Here is a 21,780-nt window from a genome sequence, read left to right as displayed (position 1 = left end):
TGATTATAAATAATACAAGAAACAACTATACTAATGTGGCATAGGTAGGGCCAAGATGGATGATATGTTAAATGTGTGTATGAATTTGATGCATCTGATTTTTATTATTTAAATAGCAAGAGTGTAAGGCCCTGATAGGGCTGTAATTGGTCACATGAGGAAAGGGAAGTTATCCCTTTCTCCACATGACCCAATCTTTAACCATCAGAGTCCCAGACCTTCCGCACCACCCTAAATACTAAAATTCTGCAACTGAGCAGTTGTAGAGAAGAAAAGCTGCAACCTGATTAGCAGATTGTACATGTAGCACCACATAGCAAATCTCATATACTGTCAGCTTTAACAAACTCAGCCAATTTATTGCTGGCACATTCAAAACATTTTTGTTTAAAACAGTTTTTCCCCAGACCAATACATGGCTATTTTTGCCTTTGCTGAAGTATGTTTATATCAACAATGTGTTTTTTTTCCTCATTAGACTTGCACAATGTCATATCCATGATATTGGTACTACACAGAGATTTACAATGATTGGTTTCCCTCACCCTCCCAGTCATTGAAAAAAAGACCATTCTGGGGTGGAGGAAGCCAAAAAAATAAAATAATGCCCAATACAGTGAGAAAGAGAGCTTGCCAAGTACATACTTATTATAGTTCACAGGCCCACGAGGGGGCAGAATTCCACTCAAGTTGAAATGATTGCCTTGGGTGGTCCTGGCTAGAGATAATAAAAAGGCCAGGGTCTGGTCAAAAGATAGGGAGTTACTGACAGAGGCTGCCTCTCATCTGGTAGCTGGACTCATACGGTGGAAATAGAAGGACTTAAAGAAGTGGCTCAGAGAGGCTTATTGAAGCCTGAGAGGAGATGAGAGCAGACATCACTGGCTAGAGCTGAAGGAGGTTTGTTCAACTCCAAGGGCAGCCTTCAGAAGAGTTCTGCAGCTAAGTGCCAGTGGGATTGCTGAAAACCTGGGGCAGAGGGAAGACTGCAGCAGATGTCCTAAGAGAGGCCTGAGAGACTACGGAGGGAAGAAGTTGTGGACCTGACTGAAGACTGCAAGCATAGTCCGCAGTGACTGGTTGCTGAGTGTTAACTGAGGTGGGTTGATACAGGGAAATTGGATAGAGGAAGGAATGGAAACTCACATAACTATTGTCTTAAGGACCCCTTGATTGTATTTACTATAGTGACAGTAACCATGCAGTGTAAACATTCTTATTTAAAGCAACTATAACAAAAAGGAGTTAGTAATCTAATTATGAAGCACCTGTGCATACAAACAGTATATATTTATATTCATAACTGTTATAAATAAAATAAATCTACTTTGTATTTCATATTCAGATCTTTGCACTGTTTTGTCCTATGCTTATCCATAAGTACTGGTGGTTAAACTGAAATAGAAAACAGACGGTAATAGTACGTGGTGGCAGCTGTAACAAAGGAATAAGAAAAAAATAAGAAATAGGTTATAGATAAGGAGGGGAAACTAATTTGCAAAACACCTCTCCATAATAATTAATAAAGGAGTAGCTACTGAACCTACCAAATGCTAGCTAATTCCTAAATGTTCTTTATGACAATCCTCATCAAATTGTCAATATGTGTGTCTTCACACTTTAATCCTTTGGCCAATGAGTATGCCACAGGAGAGTACCTGCATCACTAATTAGTACTTCTACCAATTTACCCTTTAGAGATGCCTGGATTCTCAGCTCATTCATTAGCTTGGGCTCTGAGGAAATATGATTATTATATTCATCAAACAAGACTGGTGGAACAGCTGAAAACTCATTTCCAAACAAAGGTTGCATTTATGATAATGTTTTTATATGTGTGGCAGTGCTCATGCGTAAACCAAATCACTGTTGTAGATATCTGCCTTCACATTGTTTCCAGATGACTACATTATATTTAACAGCAGCATACAAAACTCTTCCAGGTGGGAGATTTCAAAATACTTCAGTGGGCCAAGTTTAATGGCAAGAACATAACAACCACTGGGTATATTAATTGTACTGTACGCGGTGGCGCTGCGCTCTAAACCACAGAGCCTAGGGCTTGCTGATCAGAAGGTCGGCGGTTCAAATCCCCGCGATGGGGTGAGCTCCCTTTGCTCAGTCCCAGCTCCTGCCAACCTAGCAGTTCAAAAGCATGCCAAAGTGCAAGTAGATAAATAGGTACCACTGTGGCGGGAAGGTAAGGGGTCCCTTTACCTTTACCCTCAAATGGTAACATGGAGAGAGTTTGTTCTCTTGTTCAATTTGCAACACACATTCTGTCTCAGCTGCAACAACCTCTTTGTATTTCTTTGCACCAAGCTTTGTATCCACCTAGCCATCTTGTCACACACATTAAGTGACAATCTTTTTCTCTTTTTTTTAAGCAAAACAAAAATCTCCAAAGCAGCATCTTTGCTTCTAGGCTTTAATGAGTATCCTATAATGACATTTTTATCAGAGAAAATAAGTAATCAGTGTTTTTCTCCTAGAAGATCTCCTTGTATCTTTCCACTTAGTATTATTTCAGCAGGTTTCCTGTCTGAACAGCAAAAGGTAAGTTCCTAATACTTTATCCTGACATACATGTAATTTAGAAAATAGCCAAGAGTTTGAAATACAGAGAACTAATTTACCTTTGGGCACTGGCTCCAGCGACCCCACTCAGACACAACACACTCACTGGGACAGTAGAGGGTACACTTTTGTCTTTCAAGGGGGATTTCGGACTGATTACAGAGCATGTTGGCTACAGACTCGCCACTGCCGTCTTCGGTGGTATTTATACATCTACAGAGGGGAAAAATGTGAAGTGAGCATCCCGTCAAGAACAAAGAGATTAAATCAGTCTTTTTTAAAAAACCAAACAAACTATTTTATGTAGTGCTGTAAGTGGTCTGTGTATACATTTATATTCATTACACAGAATTTCTGACTGCTTTATCATTTCATTACCTCTCAGAATATTTGTTTTTTGCCATATGCCTCTTGTACAGAAGCAGAAAAGGTGAAAGGCAATATTAAGCACACTGTGTAGAAATGCTGCAATTAATTGAATAAAGTCCTGCTACTGAAAGTAGAGATGTGTTCACCCCATTTGGGACAGGGTTCTCGCCCTACAGACCAGCATTATTTCATGCATCTCTTCTACAATATGGACCAGAAAGGCTATTCCAGAACTCTAGAGATGGCTGTAGAAAGATGGAAGGCACGTTTCTTGTCACATAGAAAAGCATTACAAAGGCTGGTTGTGGGTCTATAGTGTTCAGTTTCTTAATGTTTCTGTTCAAAACCTACTGTTTTTATATCTACTCACCTTATTTTTCTAGTTTGCATTCCTTCACCACAGTGCAGGGAGTTTAGCTCACTGTTGATTTCGCAAGGAGACCATGGTTCTGCTATCCAGGAATACTGATTGCATTCACTGTAACATGGGACTGCCTCATACACCTTCCAGGGAAAACATGCAAAATTATACATAATCAATCATCCAAGTGAACAGCTCTGCAGAAATACTTCAGTAAAACAACAATTTTTTCCAAAAAAGCAAAAATCAAAGCACACACACATATTACTAAGGAACATGCTGGATTTCATCCACTGTTCTGAGAGTATTGTAGTGTTTAAATTCATTGATTCATTACGGACTTGCCAAAAGATGTGCAGAAAATGTAATATGTATGCAGCTACACAAGAATTCCATTACAGTGTCATTTCCTCCAATACCTCACATAACATCTATCAAATCCTCCCTCCTAAAATTATACAACACATTGTGGTTTTTTCCTAAAACCATGCATATTTTTCTAAAACTTATTTATGGCAAAAAAAATCTTCTATTTTGTGTGCTCCTAAGGCTAAAGCAAAGGAAATAACCTTTATGGGGAAAATGTATTTAATAGGCATATAAAAAGCCATTGTTGTTGTTAATGATGATGATAGTTCCTTACGTTTAATAAGTCTCAAGGGCACAAATTGTGCTTTCACTTCAACTATATTTTCCAATATATGAAATAAAGAATGCAGCAGAAACCGTCAGTTCACAGCCCATTTGTCTCAAAAACATATTTAAAATTGCATTATTCTGCTTGAAAATCATGAATGTGTAAAGTTGTATTCTCTAGGAAGGATTTAAAAAAATCAGTCTATTTATTTAACTTATATTGAATATCAGAATGAGGATAATAAATTAAGGCTGCCTGCTTGCTTAAAGCTGAGCTCCAGAGACCATCCTCTGTCGCTCAATGTAAAACATGTACTGTGTGAAGAGAACATAATTTTAAGACAACTATGTTATTGGACAAATAACTGGAAATGTTTAAAATTATGAGGTCTGCTGGGTTATTGCTTTACCAAATATTGAACAGCCTGAGTTTTCTCAGCTTGTAGCTTTTTTTTGATGTGGCATGCTTTGGTTTGGATTTCTTGTATTAGTCTCTATGGGCTTGCCAACACATGTGGCACAAAGTGGGGTGGACGAATGTTGAAGTAGCAGAACAGACGACACTACGTACTTGAGGATACAGTTAGGGCAGGGTTAGCCAATGTGGTGCACTTCAGATGTTACAGCTCCCTTCAGCCCCAGCTACAATGGCTAATGGTCAGGGATGGTGGGAGTCGCAACCCAGCAACTTCTAGAAGACACCACATTGGCTATCCGTGAGGTAGGGGGTTACATTTTTGGAATGCTCTTCCACATAAATATTCCCCACTGAAACGAAGCAAAACCAGTGCATCAGAAGAAAACATTCCATCTTAGCCTGCATGTAACTGTACCAGTTTTCTATCTGCTGAGAGAGTTTTTTTTCCCCTAGAGAAGCATTCAAAATGTGGTCCTTCACCTGCACTCTGAAATCATACCATCCATTCTACCAGCATAGGCCTCTACACTTCATTCTGTTGCATCTGTGGAGTTAGAAAAAAGTAGGAGGCTCCTAAAGAGGAAGGCCCGTTAGACTGAATGATTCTAACCCTAATTCTTTCCAGCTCCATCATTCTGTGAAAATCTCATTGCAAGGACTGGGGATTTTCACACACACTGCACATATAACTAGTTTGTTGCTAAATCCATGAGAATTTACCAGCAGAACACCTCTGGCTAATATTTTGAGAGTATGTATAAGGGGAAAGGAATTGGTATAATATTTACTCCTTCATCAATTTAACTGGAACTATGGCCATCTTGGTAGTGCTGAGGAAGTTAGTATTCTTCTTCAGTCTCCTTACACCCCTTATGCCAATGTGGCAACCTCTTCCACATTGGCTAGACAGAAGTTTGAACATGCTAATCCCAGATCGCATGCAGACAGGGATATACTGAAACAGATGTCGGAGATGCTATTTAGCATTTCATAGATGAAAAATTAACACTTCACTTTGCATCACTTAGTGTGCTCTGCCACTTTCAGTATGACATACCAATGAAGGCTCTAACATACATTGCTTATATGCTGTATTTGTTTACTGTGCAATAGAAGAGTGATTCTTTATTTGGATAAATATATAAAAGAAAAACATAGTTGTCCCTATACCTTAACCTGAGTCAGACCATTGGTTCATATAGCTCCCTGTTAGGTAAAGGTAAAGGTACCCCTGCCCATACGGGCCAGTCTTGACAGACTCTGGGGTTGTGCGCCCATCTCACTTAAGAGGCCAGGGGCCAGCGCTGTCCGGAGACACTTCCGGGTCACGTGGCCAGCGTGACATCGCTGCTCTGGCGAGCCAGAGCCGCACACGGAAACGCCGTTTACCTTCCCGCTGGTAAGCGGTCCCTATTTATCTATTTATATTTCATATAATGGTGCTCTTCTATGCTAAGGGTATCTGTGTTGGGAGGAGGAGTGAATCACACATGCATTGGTTTCCCCAGGTTCAAACATGCTCGCTGGAGTGCATTAAATGGGTCATCTAAAAGTGATCTTGCTACTGAACTCAGTATTTTGCACAGTGCATACAGGGAAATAAGATTCAGATGGAAAGAATCGGGTGAAATTTAAAATGAGATGGCACCTGGAAGATAGAATTGGAGAGGGAGAAAAGAAGAATTAACTAATAATGAGAGATTCAGAGTTTTATTGTACCAATAAAACTGAAATGAAGGAGAATAAATGCAAAGCAGCCAATTGTCCTTTAACAGTTAGAGCTATGGAGTCAAAATTATTCGAGCTTGTGAACATGCTGCTTTTCCTTACACTAAATTATTCAGTTCTAAATATTTCAAGGGAAACATGGTGTTAGGTGTTCCTTCTTCCCACTTGCTGATTTACTCATTCAAGTCTTCCTCCCCACTAACACCGCCCACCTGCCCCCATACAACTGCTTTTTTAAAAAAAGATATTTATTAAAATTTTCAAGAAAATCCAGAAAAAAGAAAAAGAAAAAAAGAATTAAAAAGACTCAACGTTTACAATCCTTATTTTCAATAACCTGTTTCCACGACTTCCCCGCGCCTCCCCTTCTTGTATTCCATTTCCAACTGTTAGTTCAACAAGTTCTTATCCCCAATTTTAACCTTATTATATTTAATTCATTATTAAATTTAATTCATTTTATATATCCAATTTTAACTTATATACATTAATCTTTGTACGTCAGTACTCCTTCTTAAAACCTTTTTCTAAGGTCGACCCAAATTCCCTTCCACGAATTCCCCATTTTTATTCTAATAACAAAACAAAATAAGAAAAATCAGAATATAATTGTACACCCTTTGGATTCCCAAACCCCACCCTCCCTTTCCCGGTTTCGATCCCCAAACCAATGTCCATCAGTCCATCTGCTATCAGCCTGGAGACCTCACGTCCGAGGCTCTTAATTCTCTCTCAATTCCTCTCTGCCAGTTTTTTTTATAGTCCTTTGTATTAAACACCAAATCTTGGAGAAGCTCTGTCCCAGTAATGTCCATATTTCTTCCAGCCAGACCTCCGTATTTAAAAGTGGAGCTCAAATCTTGTTTCTTAATCCTTTTAAGTCCAAATGTCCCGAAGGCTCCAACTTCCACCTTGATCAAATTTATAATCCATAGATCTTCAGATCTCCACAAAAGGAGATCTTTCCATTCTTCATTCTTCAATTCAAACCAGATTTTCATCATCCAGTCCTTATTTTCCTTTGTATCCATCTTGACAGGCCTCTGGGTCTCCTTTGCCATCTGCAGCATTGCAGCCCCTCCTTCCTGTTCCTCCTGATCAGCATATAACTCTTTCTCCACTTCCTCAAATTTCTCAGATTTCTTTTCTTGTTCAGTTGCCTGGACTTTTTGAGTCAAGTCCTTATCCAACTCAGTAAGTTTATTTACTGTTGACTTCAAAGTTGTGACACTTGTAGCCAAAACATCACTTTGCTCTTGCAACTTTCCCAAGAGAAAAAAAGCCTTGTCCAGTTCATGCCCCCATACAACTGTTGTGGGGCAAATGTGGGGTTGAAAATCCAGGTTTGCCAAGAAAGAAGGCTTATTTCCATACAAAGTTAGAATCAGTCTTCTTTGGCCTTCCAGACAGTATCCTGATCCTTATCACTGTGGCTTATAGGAGAACACCAAAGGAGTAAAAGTGCAGCTGAACATATTTTGTTTTATAATAATGTTTTTATTTGCTTTTTTCCAAGGTCAGATACATCGTCAGTTATTCAACAAAGGCAGTTTTACAGAAAGAAAAGGAAAAAGGTTATAAGCAAAAAAGAGATCTTACTTTACAAAACAATTTTTCATGATCTACTGGACTTCCCCACATCTTCCATCCCCTGCATCTTTTTCAATAAAATAAAGTTACAGCAAATTAATACCTTGTTTCCTGTGTTTTGTACTTTCCTCAATTGTATATTAGGTTTAGGGGAAATATTGTTAGTTCACAATTCCAACAGTCCTCAATATAGAAACTTTACCCTAGACTTTAGTCATTTCATCATCAGAACTTAAATTCAGCAATATCAAAAATTTGAGATCTGAAGCTTGTTGTCTAAAAACTTAACAAATTCTCAACATTCACATAACTTATAATGTTTTTGTAAATAGTCCTTAACAGCTGAACATATTTTGGAAGCAAGTGTGGTGAACTGGTTAAGAATGTGAGCTGTAATTTCTGTGGTGGTTCCCTGCTTGTGGAGTGCTCTCCTCAGGGAGGCTCACTTGGCACCTTCATTGCATATTTTTAGGTGCCAGGCCTCTTTTCCTAGGGGTCTGGCTAATTAAGCAATCTTTGGAACTATAAACTAACTCTCTCTCTCTCTCTCTCTCTCTCTCTCTCTCTCTCTCTCTCTGTGTGTGTGTGTGTGTGTGTGCGCAATTGTTTGTTACTGTGTTATGTATTTTTGTGATTTTATATTGTAATCCACCCTGTGGTCCTCAGATGAAGGGTGATATAGAAATTTAATAAATAATAAATAATAATAAGCCAGGCCCTGATCAATCAAATATAACAATGGGGATCACCACATAGACTTAGGTAAGACATCATTTGTCATCCTCAAATCTACAACACTGCAGCCATAACAATGATTTTAAAAGGATTACAGAGATACTGTATGTGAAGCACCTTGAACACCAATAAAAAACACTGCGAAGATGCTAAGCTTCCTTGAAGCAATAATTGCATACTGCATACTCTCCGAACACACAAGGTCCCCCTCCCCCAAGATATGCCCCCAAAACTTGCAACTATTGAGCCAATGGCCAAATCGTTCTAGAAACCTTCTGGAGACTTTTTGGAGCTGGTGGCAAAAGCGATTAAAGTGAAGGTAACATACTGAGCATCATCAGCGCCTGCCACTGAAGTCCTTATGATATTGCTTATCGTCTGAGGTCAGGCAGCTGATGGCTGGATAAATGGTATCCAATTATTGAATGCTTTTCCCAGGGCTGCTCACCTGGCATGGTTTCTGTTAAGTTTTAGGCACCAAGTTAACAATTTTTTTTTTTATGCCCTGGCTTTCAATTGAGCATTTTTAGTGCTATTTTAGTCTGCAGTGCTAAGATTTTTACATAAGAAACCTACAAGATATATTCAGTGGAAGCAAGTTATGAGACATACAGAAGCAGCCAGATGGAAATTCAGTTAAGTAGTATTTTTATAAACTGGGCCAGATCCCAGAGTTCATACTCATTCCGATCCTCTGGGGACACATCTGCATTGCAGTTTCCCGTGCTCATAGCTCAGTGCTTTAGCACTAAATCTGACGAGTGGGAAGTGAAGAAGGCAGGCTCCGGTGAGTTGCAGAGGCTAGGTGTCCATTAGGTAACCTATCAAATATGGCCAAGCAGATGCACCACTAGACTGCTCGATTTGTACATATTTCATTTATAACCCAGTCAGTACTTTTACAGCACATCATTAATACTAAGACCTAGATGATAATCCCTTGGGCTGGAAGTACATTTACATTAGTAGAGTGTGGTGTCTTTCTGACTGCCTGGAAACGTATTTTTACACAACCACAGCTCATTCCTGTTTGTTTCTTCTTCTGTTGCCAAGGTGAGAAAAGGAGATACAGATCAGACACAAAATCTGGAAAGATTTTATCAGCTAAGCACTGCACTGACAAGAGCATCTTTCTCCTTAGATATCTGTCTGTATCATGGGAAAGAACCAGGGCTTTTGTTCAGCCGGAACTCAGTGGAACTTTCTGGTGGCCTCTCTGGTGGGCCCCATTGCCATTATAAGAGAACAAGGGAGGCATTCATGGTGAGTTCTGGCACCTCTTTTTCTAGAAAAATAGCACTGGAAAGAACTAAATCTCTTTCTGGATGGAAAGGTTCACATTATCCCTGTTAAGTATTTTCTGTGACTGAAGTTTATTCCCATCACAGTTCAGTTTCCCCCCTGGTTTAAGGTGTTACAGCTGCTTGTGGTTGTAAATGCTGATTTCTCTGCTGCCTGTCTTAGAGTCAGCAAGCTCAGGTGCATCTCTTGCTGACATTCTTTGCTTTTCTAAGTCACCTTTTTTTTGTTTTCCTTCTCAGGTTCTTCTACCATCACCGTTAAGGTCCTAGTCCAGCTCTCTGGCTACTACACCACACTGCCTAGTTCTTTCTCTGTGTAATCTAAAACAGAGTTCATGTCCTGCTGAACTCTCACCTGCACTAGAGCAGCTGCCTTCATGGGGCTCTTCTTCAATTCAGTAACTCCAGAATGACCAGGCAACTTATTTGTTCTCTCTTATTCATTCTCACCCACTCACCCACCCTCTCTCTCACACACTCACAAATTTTCCTTCTGCAGTTTCAATGCCTACTTATTACCACTGTGATCTCTACCCACTCTTTCAGCCCATTTTATTGAGCAAGCAGCTGTTTCAGACTAAGTTATGAGGACACTTTGGTCTGGGAAACCAAAGTTTCCAAAGTTAAAAAGGTCCTAGGTCTCTCACACACATATTTATATTTTTAGCTCCCAGCTAAAGGAAATTACAGTGCTAAACAGTGCAGAAATAAGGAAGGACACCCACCAAAATGAAAATTCATCACTACCTCTCAAGTGCCTTATAAGGGCACTACATAGGAACATTATCAATTGAAGTCAATTGAGCAATTTACATCTCTAAGCTATAAAACACTGATTATGAGATGCAGTTTGAAGATCTGTCTGTAATTTTGCATCATCTGATAAGAAATCGATGACAGTCATCAATCTTCAAGTTCCTTCTCCCATCTTCACCCCTCCCACCACAAGCAGGATCCAAAAGCACTGGACTGCTTTTGCCTGCAACCATGGACACTGTTTAGCACGTATCAGTCAGCATGGATAATGCCAGACCCTCAAAGGATTTAGGAATGTCAGCTATTTGTTTCGAGGGAAAATCTTCCCCCCACACCATGGCCTCACATAACATAATGCAATATAGCTGGAGCTATATCTACCTGAAAACAAATAAACCTGCATGTGGATGGAATAGCTTTCTGACTGACAAAGTAAAGGGCTCTGATTTTCAGGCTTGGCATAGTAGCACTGGAAGGTAGCCTGAACAAAGCGAATTCTAAGACAGAACAATGAAGAATGGCAAATACTACAGTCAAAATATGTTCCTTCCACCCTAAACTGTTACACTGTTATTTATCTGTTCAGCTATATAGTTCTTACTATTCACTATCATGTGGTAGCATGATGTTAAGAAGATGATGACAGAAGAATAACTTAGCAGCTTGTACAGAACAAAATGTCAATGTGAAACAGAAACAGAATGGTGAAATCAAACGCTCTTTGACACTTTTGCTGAATCCTGATTAAAACCTCTGTGTGAGGAAATTAGTAGAGCAAGCAACAGCAGTGGCGTAGCGTGGGTTGTCAGCACCCGGGGCAAGGCAAGTAATTTGTGCCCCCTAACCCATGGATTTGCGCCCCCTAACCTGTGGATTTGTGCCCCCTAACCCTAACCCCTAGATGTTGCGCCCGGTGCGGCCGGCCCCCCCCTGCACCCCCACGCTACGCCACTGAGCAACAGATCAATGTTCAAAGGTATTTACAATGTTCATGGGTATGCTTTGAAAGCTACAGTTGTTAGTTACAACATACCCTTAATGGCTGCCAAAACTGGTTCACACAAGAAAATGTTTGCTCAATGGTGCAACTAAATGCAGCGCTTGAGACACAGCTATCACACCGTGAAATCAGCACACGCCACAGGAATAACAGAGATTTTGTAAAGAACAGGACCTCAAGGAAGGGCCCCTCCAGATGTCCTTTTTCACTGCACATTCATGACGATTCATGCTAATGAAGCTATTGGGGCAGTCATATGTAATCTCAGATTCAATACTGTTTCACGCAGCTTTATTTACTGTTTGCATCTGTTATAACGGCCTGTTGAAAGCCCACAACTTATACTACTACTAATGTCCTGATTTAGTTTTGCTTGGCTTTAGTTGTGCTATAAGCCCTCTAGACAGCAACACAGTGGTAGCATTGGAGAAGCATTGCAGAGCAAATTAATGCAGAAAATATCCACCAGCGATGTGTCAAAAACATGTTGCCAAATAAAGCACCATTCTGGAAGGGCCCTAAATAAGGCTAGAACCCACCAGGAAATTTCAGCTCAGTATCAATTTTCATATCTGTGTTCTGGAGAAGATGGAATGTTTTAACTAGGGGATCAGCCATTGCAGAATGTAAGAAGTTCCTAACTTAAATACAATTTGCACAATGGTGTCTTCATATGGTTACTTGCACCTGCATATAAGTATCATTCTGATTAAGAATCATCATGTGCTGATTGAGATGGGTGAATATGGGAATTACAGGGAAGTTCGAAAATTACTGAATCTCAAAGTACTAGATAAGTATGCATAGAGGGGAACCTACTCAGCTGTGTGAGCTGAGAGGTTTTTGAGGATTTCCGCCTTAGAAAGATCATGCTCAGAATAGTTGGTGCTTATGACTAATTAAGGCTAGTTGGAGCAGATGAGTATTAGCTGCAAACTTAAGAGCCCTCTGGTAATGCTCTTTAAGATGGAGGTTGGGGTTTAAACTGATACCTGAAAGCTAGCAGGACCCCCAACCCCATGCAAACCAACTCTAAAGATTTGCATCTTTGTTTTTATGACAGTGCGCACACATATTTGCCATCCAGAAATGAAAGGATTGGCCAATTTCAATTCTCCAGCTTTCTCATTTTTCCAACCTTAAATTCAGTTCTCGATGTTTCTGCAAGAATTTGCAATTAAAAAAAAATGAAAATTCTTGAACACTTTGATGCAAATTTCTCCCAATAAAACCAAATTTTAATGTAGTTTTGACTAATGTGGACATTTTTACAAGCATTTTATCCTGATATAATGCATTATGTACTTTATTTTCATGATCTGGGATAGCTCAGTTGGTAGAGCATGATACTCTTAATCTCAGGGTCATGGGTTCAAGAAAAGATTCCAGCATAGCAGAGGGTTGGACTAGATGACCCTCATGGTACCTTTCAACTGTACAGTTTTATGATTTTATGAATATATTCATTTTAATGCGCACTTTCCTCTGATATATGTGTCTTCGTAAGCATCGTTTGGTTGGACAGCCGCATCACAAAATTCAGATAAATATGAATGCTGAAGAATGGCTGGTTTGGGTTCTCATATTGTTTCAGAAAGTGTGGATTTGATATATTTGGCTTTAAATGCAAACCAAACTGAATTTCTCCTATTGCCATCTGTAAGTTAACATTGTGAGGTTTGTATGGACCTTTGCTACTCTGTTCTATGGTGGCCATTTCAATCATCTATAAATTTATATGTGCATGTGCTTACACAATTAACACTAAAGCTACTTGAAAAGTTTCTGCCACTTAACAGGTTGGTTATCAGTAAGCTTCTGATTGAAGTTGAGTAAGTAGTCTGTGATCCTCTGACCTGTTTCTTCCTTGAATCTAAGTTATTTTACCCAGGCACCATCCCAGCATTCCAAATATTAGATGCTTTCAGCTCTCGTCAGTTGGAATTGGTGTTGCTCAGCACTTCTGAAAATCACACAATGGCTCGATATACCAGTGACTATCAGGACTTATTGTCCCTTGAGTAAAATATTGACTCCAATTTCCCCTCAGCAAATACCTCAGTCTCCAAGTCAGTAAATCTTGATATCCCCCTCAAGAAAAGTCAATATCTTCTTATTATATTAGAAGTAACCGATGACTGAATCAGATGGTTAGCAATGGAACACTGAAGAAAGCTTTTAGACCATTCCTTTCAAAATGGGGATGAATTTAATACTTGACCATTCCTTCTAAGATGATTGTGGCCATATGTGTTAAAGTACCAGGAGAAAAGAAATATAGAGACTAAAGGGAAACCCCACTATAAAATACAGCCATTGCTAAATAATCAAGTTCTTTAGAAGAGCTGGCTGACACACTTTGATTTACTGAAGCACTAGGTCGGGTGGCAAGAAAGTTTAGATATTAAACGCTACTACCAAGACTCTCCAACTGAGGTTTTCACTTTGTAAGATTTGTTATATCCACTTTACTCTTTTCCCCAAGTGTTCAGAGTTCACAATCAGGCAGCTGTTAGCATGAAGTGATTCTGTAATGTCTCTCTTCTTTTGTTACACCAGGGTCCATGTGGAGCTCAGGTGATTTTTTAAAAGAATCTGAACTTGGGTCAGCACAGCTCTCACAGTCAAACTCATACAGCTCAGGCTGCACAGAATTAATAGAGACAGCTGTTTTGATATTTCATGACTTGGGCAGGTGCTGGCTCCCCTTTAGCAAGGAGAGGGGAAGCAAGCTATAAAAATGAAATCCAGACTCATGACTGCAAGGCCACTTCTGTAAAGACTTAGCCAATGATCCTGTACAAGTTAGTTGCCAAGCCTTTGAGGGTGCTACTTCCCCATAGATCAGTGGTGGCCAAACTTGGCCCCACAGCTGTTTTGGGACTATAGTTCCCATCATCCCTGGCCAATGGTCCTGCTAGCTATGAATGATGGGAGTTGTAGTCCAAAAACAGCTGGAGGACCAAGTTTTGCCACCACTGCCCTAGATCCTATCCTTTTAAATAGCTAGATGGACAATGTAGAAAACTTTCTTTCCTAACTAGCACACATCCTGCATTATTAAGCCATATATATATATATATATATATATATATATATATATATATATATATATATATATATATATATATATATATATGCTTTCGTAGATTTTCACGGGTACAGGAATGCAGGTTTTGGTGTCCTCGGGTGTCTTCCCGTGTAAAAGTTGGGGTGTCTAGGCGACGTTTCGACGAGGTCTCACTCGTCATCTTCAGGCTGGTGCTTTCGGCTTCTTGTTGCTGGAACAGAGCAGGATCTCAGTGTTTGAGTTCCTATAAATACTGTTGAGGGGGTGTGGTGTATAGCCTCCAATGTTCTGGGCAGAGAGGAAGTTCCCAGGCTAGTGTGCCTTTTCTTCTTTTGTTCCTTAATTACTTGAGGGATATCTTGAGTGATTTCTTGAGTGATATCCTGAGTACCACTTAGGTGGGTCATTAGGTGTGGATTAGTTGCTAAAGTCAACTAAAGCCAGAGCACAACTAAGTGCAGTACAGCCATCTTCTCAGAAAAACTCTTCACAAAGTTCAAGAGGTCAAGACACAAAGACTTTAGCAACTAATCCACACCTAATGACCCACCTAAGTGGTACTCAGGATATCACTCAAGAAATCACTCAAGATATCCCTCAAGTAATTAAGGAACAAAAGAAGAAAAGGCACACTAGCCTGGGAACTTCCTCTCTGCCCAGAACATTGGAGGCTATACACCACACCCCCTCAACAGTATTTATAGGAACTCAAACACTGAGATCCTGCTCTGTTCCAGCAACAAGAAGCCGAAAGCACCAGCCTGAAGATGACGAGTGAGACCTCGTCGAAACGTCGCCTAGACACCCCAACTTTTACACGGGAAGACACCCGAGGACACCAAAACCTGCATTCCTGTACCCGTGAAAATCTACGAAAGCAAATATATATATATATATATATATGATTTTATATATACATCAATACAAGCAAACCATGCAAACACAAATACAAAAGAGTAATGCAAAAAGTGAGTGTGTTATATTAATGTAAAAAAGGGTTGCCAATTTTGTCAGGCACCCCAATACATTTCAAATAATTTCCACTCAGTTTCAAACCTATTAATACACTCCAGGCTTACACTAATCCAAATAAAACTTGTTAATTGTATTTTCATTTATTTTCAGCATCTGTTCTTGCAGAATGTCTTGGGCTTAATTCACCAAAGCATCACATCCAGAACAAATCCTTAGATTGCAATCCTCTGCATACCTAACTGGGAATAAATTCCATTGACCTCAATCTGGTTTACATGTGAGTTATCAAATGTATAATCAACAGTTAGAAAAGCCCCCCTGCAATATAATACAGGGTTTGGCTTTTTCATGCACTTTCATGAAGCTGAGCTCAGATAACTACAGCATCCCTCCTTGTGAGAAATGACATGGTTTTTAAGCTGACCACTCACTCTCCCCATCCCTTATTATGTTTGTAAAGTTACCAGTCCACATTATGCATTCTTGTTTGGAAGGATTTGCTGTGCCTAATGCATCAGTCACCAAGCTAACAGCAAAGGAGTCAATGCTCAGACACTTTCCCCACTCACAAACCTACCTATCTTTTTATAATATGTACCACAACTGTAAATTAAAATGTACCTCATTTCAGAGCATCTCCGTTTCATCAAACTTACATCTTTGGTTTCCTAAAGCTCCCATTTTGGGCAGTTTATCATTAGGAAAGTGCTGGTTGAAGCATTTACAAAGGCTGTTTCACCTGGGCTGGCTCCAAGCATATTGTGTGAACAGATAACAGAGGTCAGCACAAGTAACTGGGAATATAGCTCTCTGCAAAACATTGCCACAAAGTCCTACACACTTTCAGGTCTTAAAGAAATTTGCAGCTCTCTGTACAGAGTTTTGCTTTATTTCCCTGTCTGAACATCTCACCATTTCTTTAATTTCAAAGTGTTTTGCTCTTGTTTATTCCCCGGCTGAGGGCCTGACCAGCCATAACTTTCCTGCCTAGAAAGTCAACACATTACAGAGGGGCTCAGTGTTAGATTCACACAAACTATCTCCCAACCCTCCTCCCTATGCATAAAGGGGGGGGGGTAGTGACATATCAAGTTTATCTGTATCTCATGATCACCAGGATCCAAGATTCATTCCCTCCCTCTACCCAGACTATCTGATGCATACATTTGCCTACACCTCGAGATGGATTAGGCTGCCAATCAACTTGAATCATGCCCATGTTTACCCTTCCATACATTATAGGCTAGAGCACAGGTGAGCCCTAGATAACTTTAAGCATTTAGATACTTCAAATTTAGGAGATATAATGTATATCCACCAATGAGGGCTATAATGCATTCATTTTCTCTAAGTGGGTGACAGGCTAACGTTGACTAGATGGCGAGAGATGCTAAAATCAAAAGATTAATAATTCTTAGGGGCTTTTTTGTGGGGATGGATTGGTTAGATGTTTTCTAACTTTCTCATGACTACTTATTGTTCCCCAAACCACACAATCCTGGGGAAACTCACCTTCCCCACAAAACATTTTTGCAGCTGGAAACATGCATGATTAATGTGTGGGGTTTTTTTTTTTTTTTTTTTTAAATCTCTTTTCACAGCTCAATAGGTACAAAACACAGAAAGGCACTCAGAAGTATTAATAAGGTCTGTTAAGTTTCTGTAACTGAATCATCAAACATTTAGGTAGGTAGGAGAAACCCTTACAAATTGCTATAGAAGAGAAGTTTATTCTAACTTGTAAGTCCAAAGGCAGAGACCAAACACTAAAGAACCCTATTGTATGAGGCTGCTTGCCAGTCATCTTTCTAGCCTAGTACCGTTTACTATGGCAGTGAATTCTGAGCTCAGAGACAGGTGGAGGTCCTTCCCAGAACCCAGAGCCAAGATGTTTAAATGAGATTGAATCTCAGACTTTCTGCATGCAAGGAAGTTGCTGTCCCTTGGAGCTCCTTCCTTATCCTTTCGGGAGAAGTGTCCTTGGGCAAGTCACAGTCACAATTTCCCTTTGTAAAATGGCTTGAAGATGCCTTGAAGATGCTATAGAAATAATTACATTAAATGAACTCTTATAGTTCTGCTTTTCTTGTTTTCTCTTCCAGCTCATCTGATTTTCTAAATTCTCTTAAGCGACTTGTCTCTAGATATGGTCCAAAGGGCTGTTAAATATTCAGAGATAGGTACCTCTGTTCAAATTGGGAGGTGCAACAAAAAGAAAATGATTTCTTAAAAACATCAAAACACACTGAAACGAGCTCTCTCTCAGTCCCGCCATTCCACTCCAAAGTGAAACCTTCATGACTACAATTCATTCATATTTATAATACTAAACGGTTTTATTTCTTGTAACTCTCATGGTTGTTCTTTTTTTTTTTAATCATCTGCTTACAATGTGTTAAAGCACTGGCATCCTTCCACAGAGTTTAAAATGAGCTGGTGTAATTAAATGTGAAAATATGGGATAAAATATTCTCTGAGTGATTGTTCATTTCAATAAACTCCAGGTCTCTAATTAGTAGCAGCAGGAGTTATGAGACCCTAAAGCTTTGTGTGAACAACAGGCTCCCAGCCTGTAAACCACACTGCTGCTCCAATCTGGTGCAGTGCTAAATGTTTTCAAAGGGTAAATGGTATGAGTGTGTGCGTGTGGGGAGAAAATATGCCTCCCATTAAAGTGCTAGAAAGTAAGCAGCTCACTTCTCGCTGCCACTGAGCAACAATGTTATAGCTGCTGGCACCTTTCTTCCTACTCGGAAGGCAAGAGACACAACCTTTTCCATCACACTCCGTTCCGAGCTTCACTTTCAACACAGCAGAATCTTCCTGAAGGATTCCCTTGGAGACCACACTGCAGACTTCAGCTGCACTTATCAGTTGACTCCAGAGGCTGAATATGAATAGGTTTTTTTTCTAAAATATTGACAGATCACTTATGATTTCTTGTATCTATTATGCGACTGCGAATACTTCCAACAGGAACCAAGGCAAAAAATAGCACTAGAGATTTACTGTAACTAGTGGTTGCATGCTATTTGGTGCTGAGTGAAAGGCACAAAGCATTCTGCACCTTCCAGAGTGGAAGACAGGATCATATCCTGTGTGCAGGCTGATTGCCCTATGTAGAAGAATTAATCTTTGATTATATGGAAGATCTCAAGGCAGCAATGTGGTGTACTTTATACATGCTTTTAAAATGACAAATGACCAACTCTCTAAAACCTTTTTATTTATTTATTTTAAAAAAGAAAGCTAGGTACCTCAGTTTTATTATCAGGAAAAATATTTCATCCAAAGTGGTTTGGGCCTTTGAAATGCACACAGGGGAATGCTATTCTCATCAACGTTTCAGACCCAAAACAAAGTGTTTTGCTGTGCTGCTGCAATTCCTAATCTAAGAAGCAGACTTATTAGTGGGAAATCTGTCAAACATTTATGCATTTCCTGCTGGTTCAAGAATCTTTAGATGCTATCGTTTCTGCTTCCTCACCCACCCCCATCATAAAGGAAGGCAACCATGACAAATTTAAAAGGAGATAAAAAGTTAAAGAGAGATAGATAAAGCTATACTCTGTGATTTTGTACATTTGGCTAAACTTTAAGGATGTGTTCAGCAACAGAAAGTGAAGGAAATAGTGATGATGGTAGAGTTTGGACATCTCTAAGTTATGCAGTAATACGTTTTTGGATTTAAAGAGGGACAACTGGGACATATATAACTATATTCACACTTTCTGATATGAGGCAGCCAGGCAGGCAGCCAGACAACCACATACCCCTTCATTCTGTACCCTCCTACAAGTTTCCTTATTTTCTTTTCCAACTTACACTCAACATTATTCACCTACTGAGCATGCTCAGTCCTCCCTCTCTATATATTAATGTTTCCTTCCCCTGAGAAGGCTTCCCTCTTGTTCCTGGTTTTGGCTACAATCCTGTCAACACTCTCAGCTAAGAGATTACTGTCACGGGTGGGGAGATTGTTTGTGTGAGCGAGGGGTGCTTTGTGGTGAAGAACAACATCAGAGAGACCCTCCTCAACTAAACAATAAATATCAATACAGATTGCATCACCAACCTGAGCCTTTGTAGATGTCCATGTTAGCAAGTCGTGACAAGCAAAAAGGAGAGAAAATTATATATTCATTAGTTTTGTTGTTGCAGGAGAATACTGAAAGAGCACAAACCCCGTTTAAAACTATAGTGTCTATAACACAAGGTTTGTATTTGATTCCTGAAATGCCCTATCTTTGTTCTTTTCTTAAAAAAAAAATATTCTAGATACATATCCAGTGTAAACTATTGTGAATGAAATGACTAAGTAAATGAATGAATTGCATTATTAACCTTTATTATTACAGCATAATAGATAGGTACTGAAAATCAAAGATGCTTTATGGGCAGGACGATGCAGAATACCCTGAAATTGAGGGTTATCAATTACTTCAGATACTGATCCTTGCAGAAACATAAATTTAATCTGGGTATCAGTTCGTGACTGGCATAAATGCATATTTGTGTGCTTGGGTGGCATACATACATACATACTCACACAGCCAGATACATTATGTGTTGGCAACCTCCATCACATGGTACTGAATCTCTATAAATTGCTAAGCAATCATTATAAAGGTAAATTTATGAGGGGGAAATTACTTTAAAATGCTTGTTAAACAACACAAGTGCACGGACACCCATTCTCCAAAGTAGTACAATTACAAGGATTTAATATTTCAAGTATTCTTGAAAGATCATCTTGAACTACATTTGTAAGTCTTCTCAAACTTCTACCACTTGAAGAAAATGTTGGAACAGTGTACAAACATAAACAATGTTTTATTTTTCACTTATTAAGCACATGCAAAGCATTAAATCCCTATTCCAGTTGTCCAAAGCAGTTTCCCAGTGCTTTGTTTCTACAAGACCCTGGGTGTTTCTGAACATCACACCAGCTTTCTGAAGAGCATCCCGAGAAGCACTTTGTGATGTGCTCTAAAGCACATAAACCTCTTTGTAATATTTCTGCACATTAGGAACTTCCTTGACAGAATAGAAGTGGAAGCAGAGGAAGTAAGGAGCTATGAAGGACGCCAAGGACTCAGGAGATAATAGATCTCTAGGAAACGATGGAAGAGGATAGTAGGGAAAGGCAGATGGAGAGCAGGATGAAAAACATGTGAAGCTGGTCAACTCAAGAGTGGCTGAATAAGCGAGGAGGAGAAATGGTGTGAAGGAAAAGCAACGTGAACAAAATATCAGCGATAGAAAGAGGATTTTAAGGCAGAACTAGTGCAATAAAGCTACTGAGGTAAATGCTCAGTGAGAGCTTTCAATTTGAGAGCCATGTTGAAATCTAAGGAAGTGCTACTACAGGAAAGAACACAAGAACAGGAGAGAGGAAAAGGCAGAGCACAGTACCATCCTATTTTAGCATCTTAGGCACATCTTCATGGGGCTTTCTTTGGGAAGCAGATGGGTTTATTCTGTACATCTCTTTCCTGAAGCCCACATATGTTGATTCATTGTTTGTTGGTTAAGCCAACAGGATTGGTAGCACTGTGTTTTCCAAGTACAGGTGTACAGCAGTACTATGGGCTGCCATATTTTTGGGCTGTTGGTGGACTTTTCTTAAATCCTACTTTACTTTTCAATTACTTAATAGGAAACAAGAGTTCCATGCATAGGTGTCCCTGAAAGAGAAAAGCTGCTCTCTTGGAGCCAATTGCTACTGGAGTCCCCTCAATGAACACTCACAATTAATATGTTCCTGTGTTTGTCAGCGACATGCTAAATATCCATTCTCTGGATGCTTAATGCACAGTTTCAGCACATACCCTGGTATCTTACCCACTGGCCAGCTGCTGTTAAGCACCAGCAGTCAAGTAGAAGCACTTTCCTTCCTTCCTAATCTCAAGTGGGGATGGGACAAATGTGCAAGGTTCTTTGTTGTGTAATTACTATGATTAGCTGGTCCATTACCCCAGCTCCTTTAGGTCAAAGGCTCTAACTCCAGAGAAGTACTAAATGCTGTTGATAGTCAGCTTGGGGGATGTTAAAGCAAGAGTGCTTACAAATAGAGGAGTTTGACAAGTTTCAAAGAAAATAGTTTAGTAGTAATCAAATAAAAACATTGTGGGTTAGATAAACCATGGAAGGGTATTATCACAACATTGTGTCAATGTAGCTTGAAGAAATTAGCTCCTTTTTAAACCCACAATTAGATTTGGGGTGCTCCTCCCCCAAGAAGAGTACAGCAAAGTCCCAGTG

The 21,780-nt window shown here is 39.6% G+C and overlaps 1 protein-coding gene across 10 annotated transcripts in view; it reads right to left on the bottom strand.

Annotated features, from left to right (window-relative positions):
- THSD7B (thrombospondin type 1 domain containing 7B) overlaps positions 1-21,780 on the bottom strand; it is a 528,234-nt gene that overhangs the window by 37,233 nt on the left and 469,221 nt on the right. For all 10 annotated transcript variants that reach the window (XM_081928487.1, XM_081928486.1, XM_081928485.1 and 7 more), the window contains 2 exons: positions 3,317-3,450; positions 2,637-2,790 (listed from right to left, as the gene is read on the bottom strand). In XM_081928487.1, the coding sequence (XP_081784613.1) occupies positions 2,637-2,790; positions 3,317-3,450 (288 nt within the window). The remainder of the gene's footprint in view (positions 1-2,636; positions 2,791-3,316; positions 3,451-21,780) is intronic.

The sequence above is a fragment of the Podarcis melisellensis genome, assembly GCF_964234715.1.
Source record: "Podarcis melisellensis genome assembly, chromosome: 1".
Classification (NCBI taxonomy): Eukaryota; Metazoa; Chordata; class Lepidosauria; order Squamata; family Lacertidae; genus Podarcis; species Podarcis melisellensis.
This window is presented reverse-complemented; position numbering and strand designations above follow the sequence as displayed.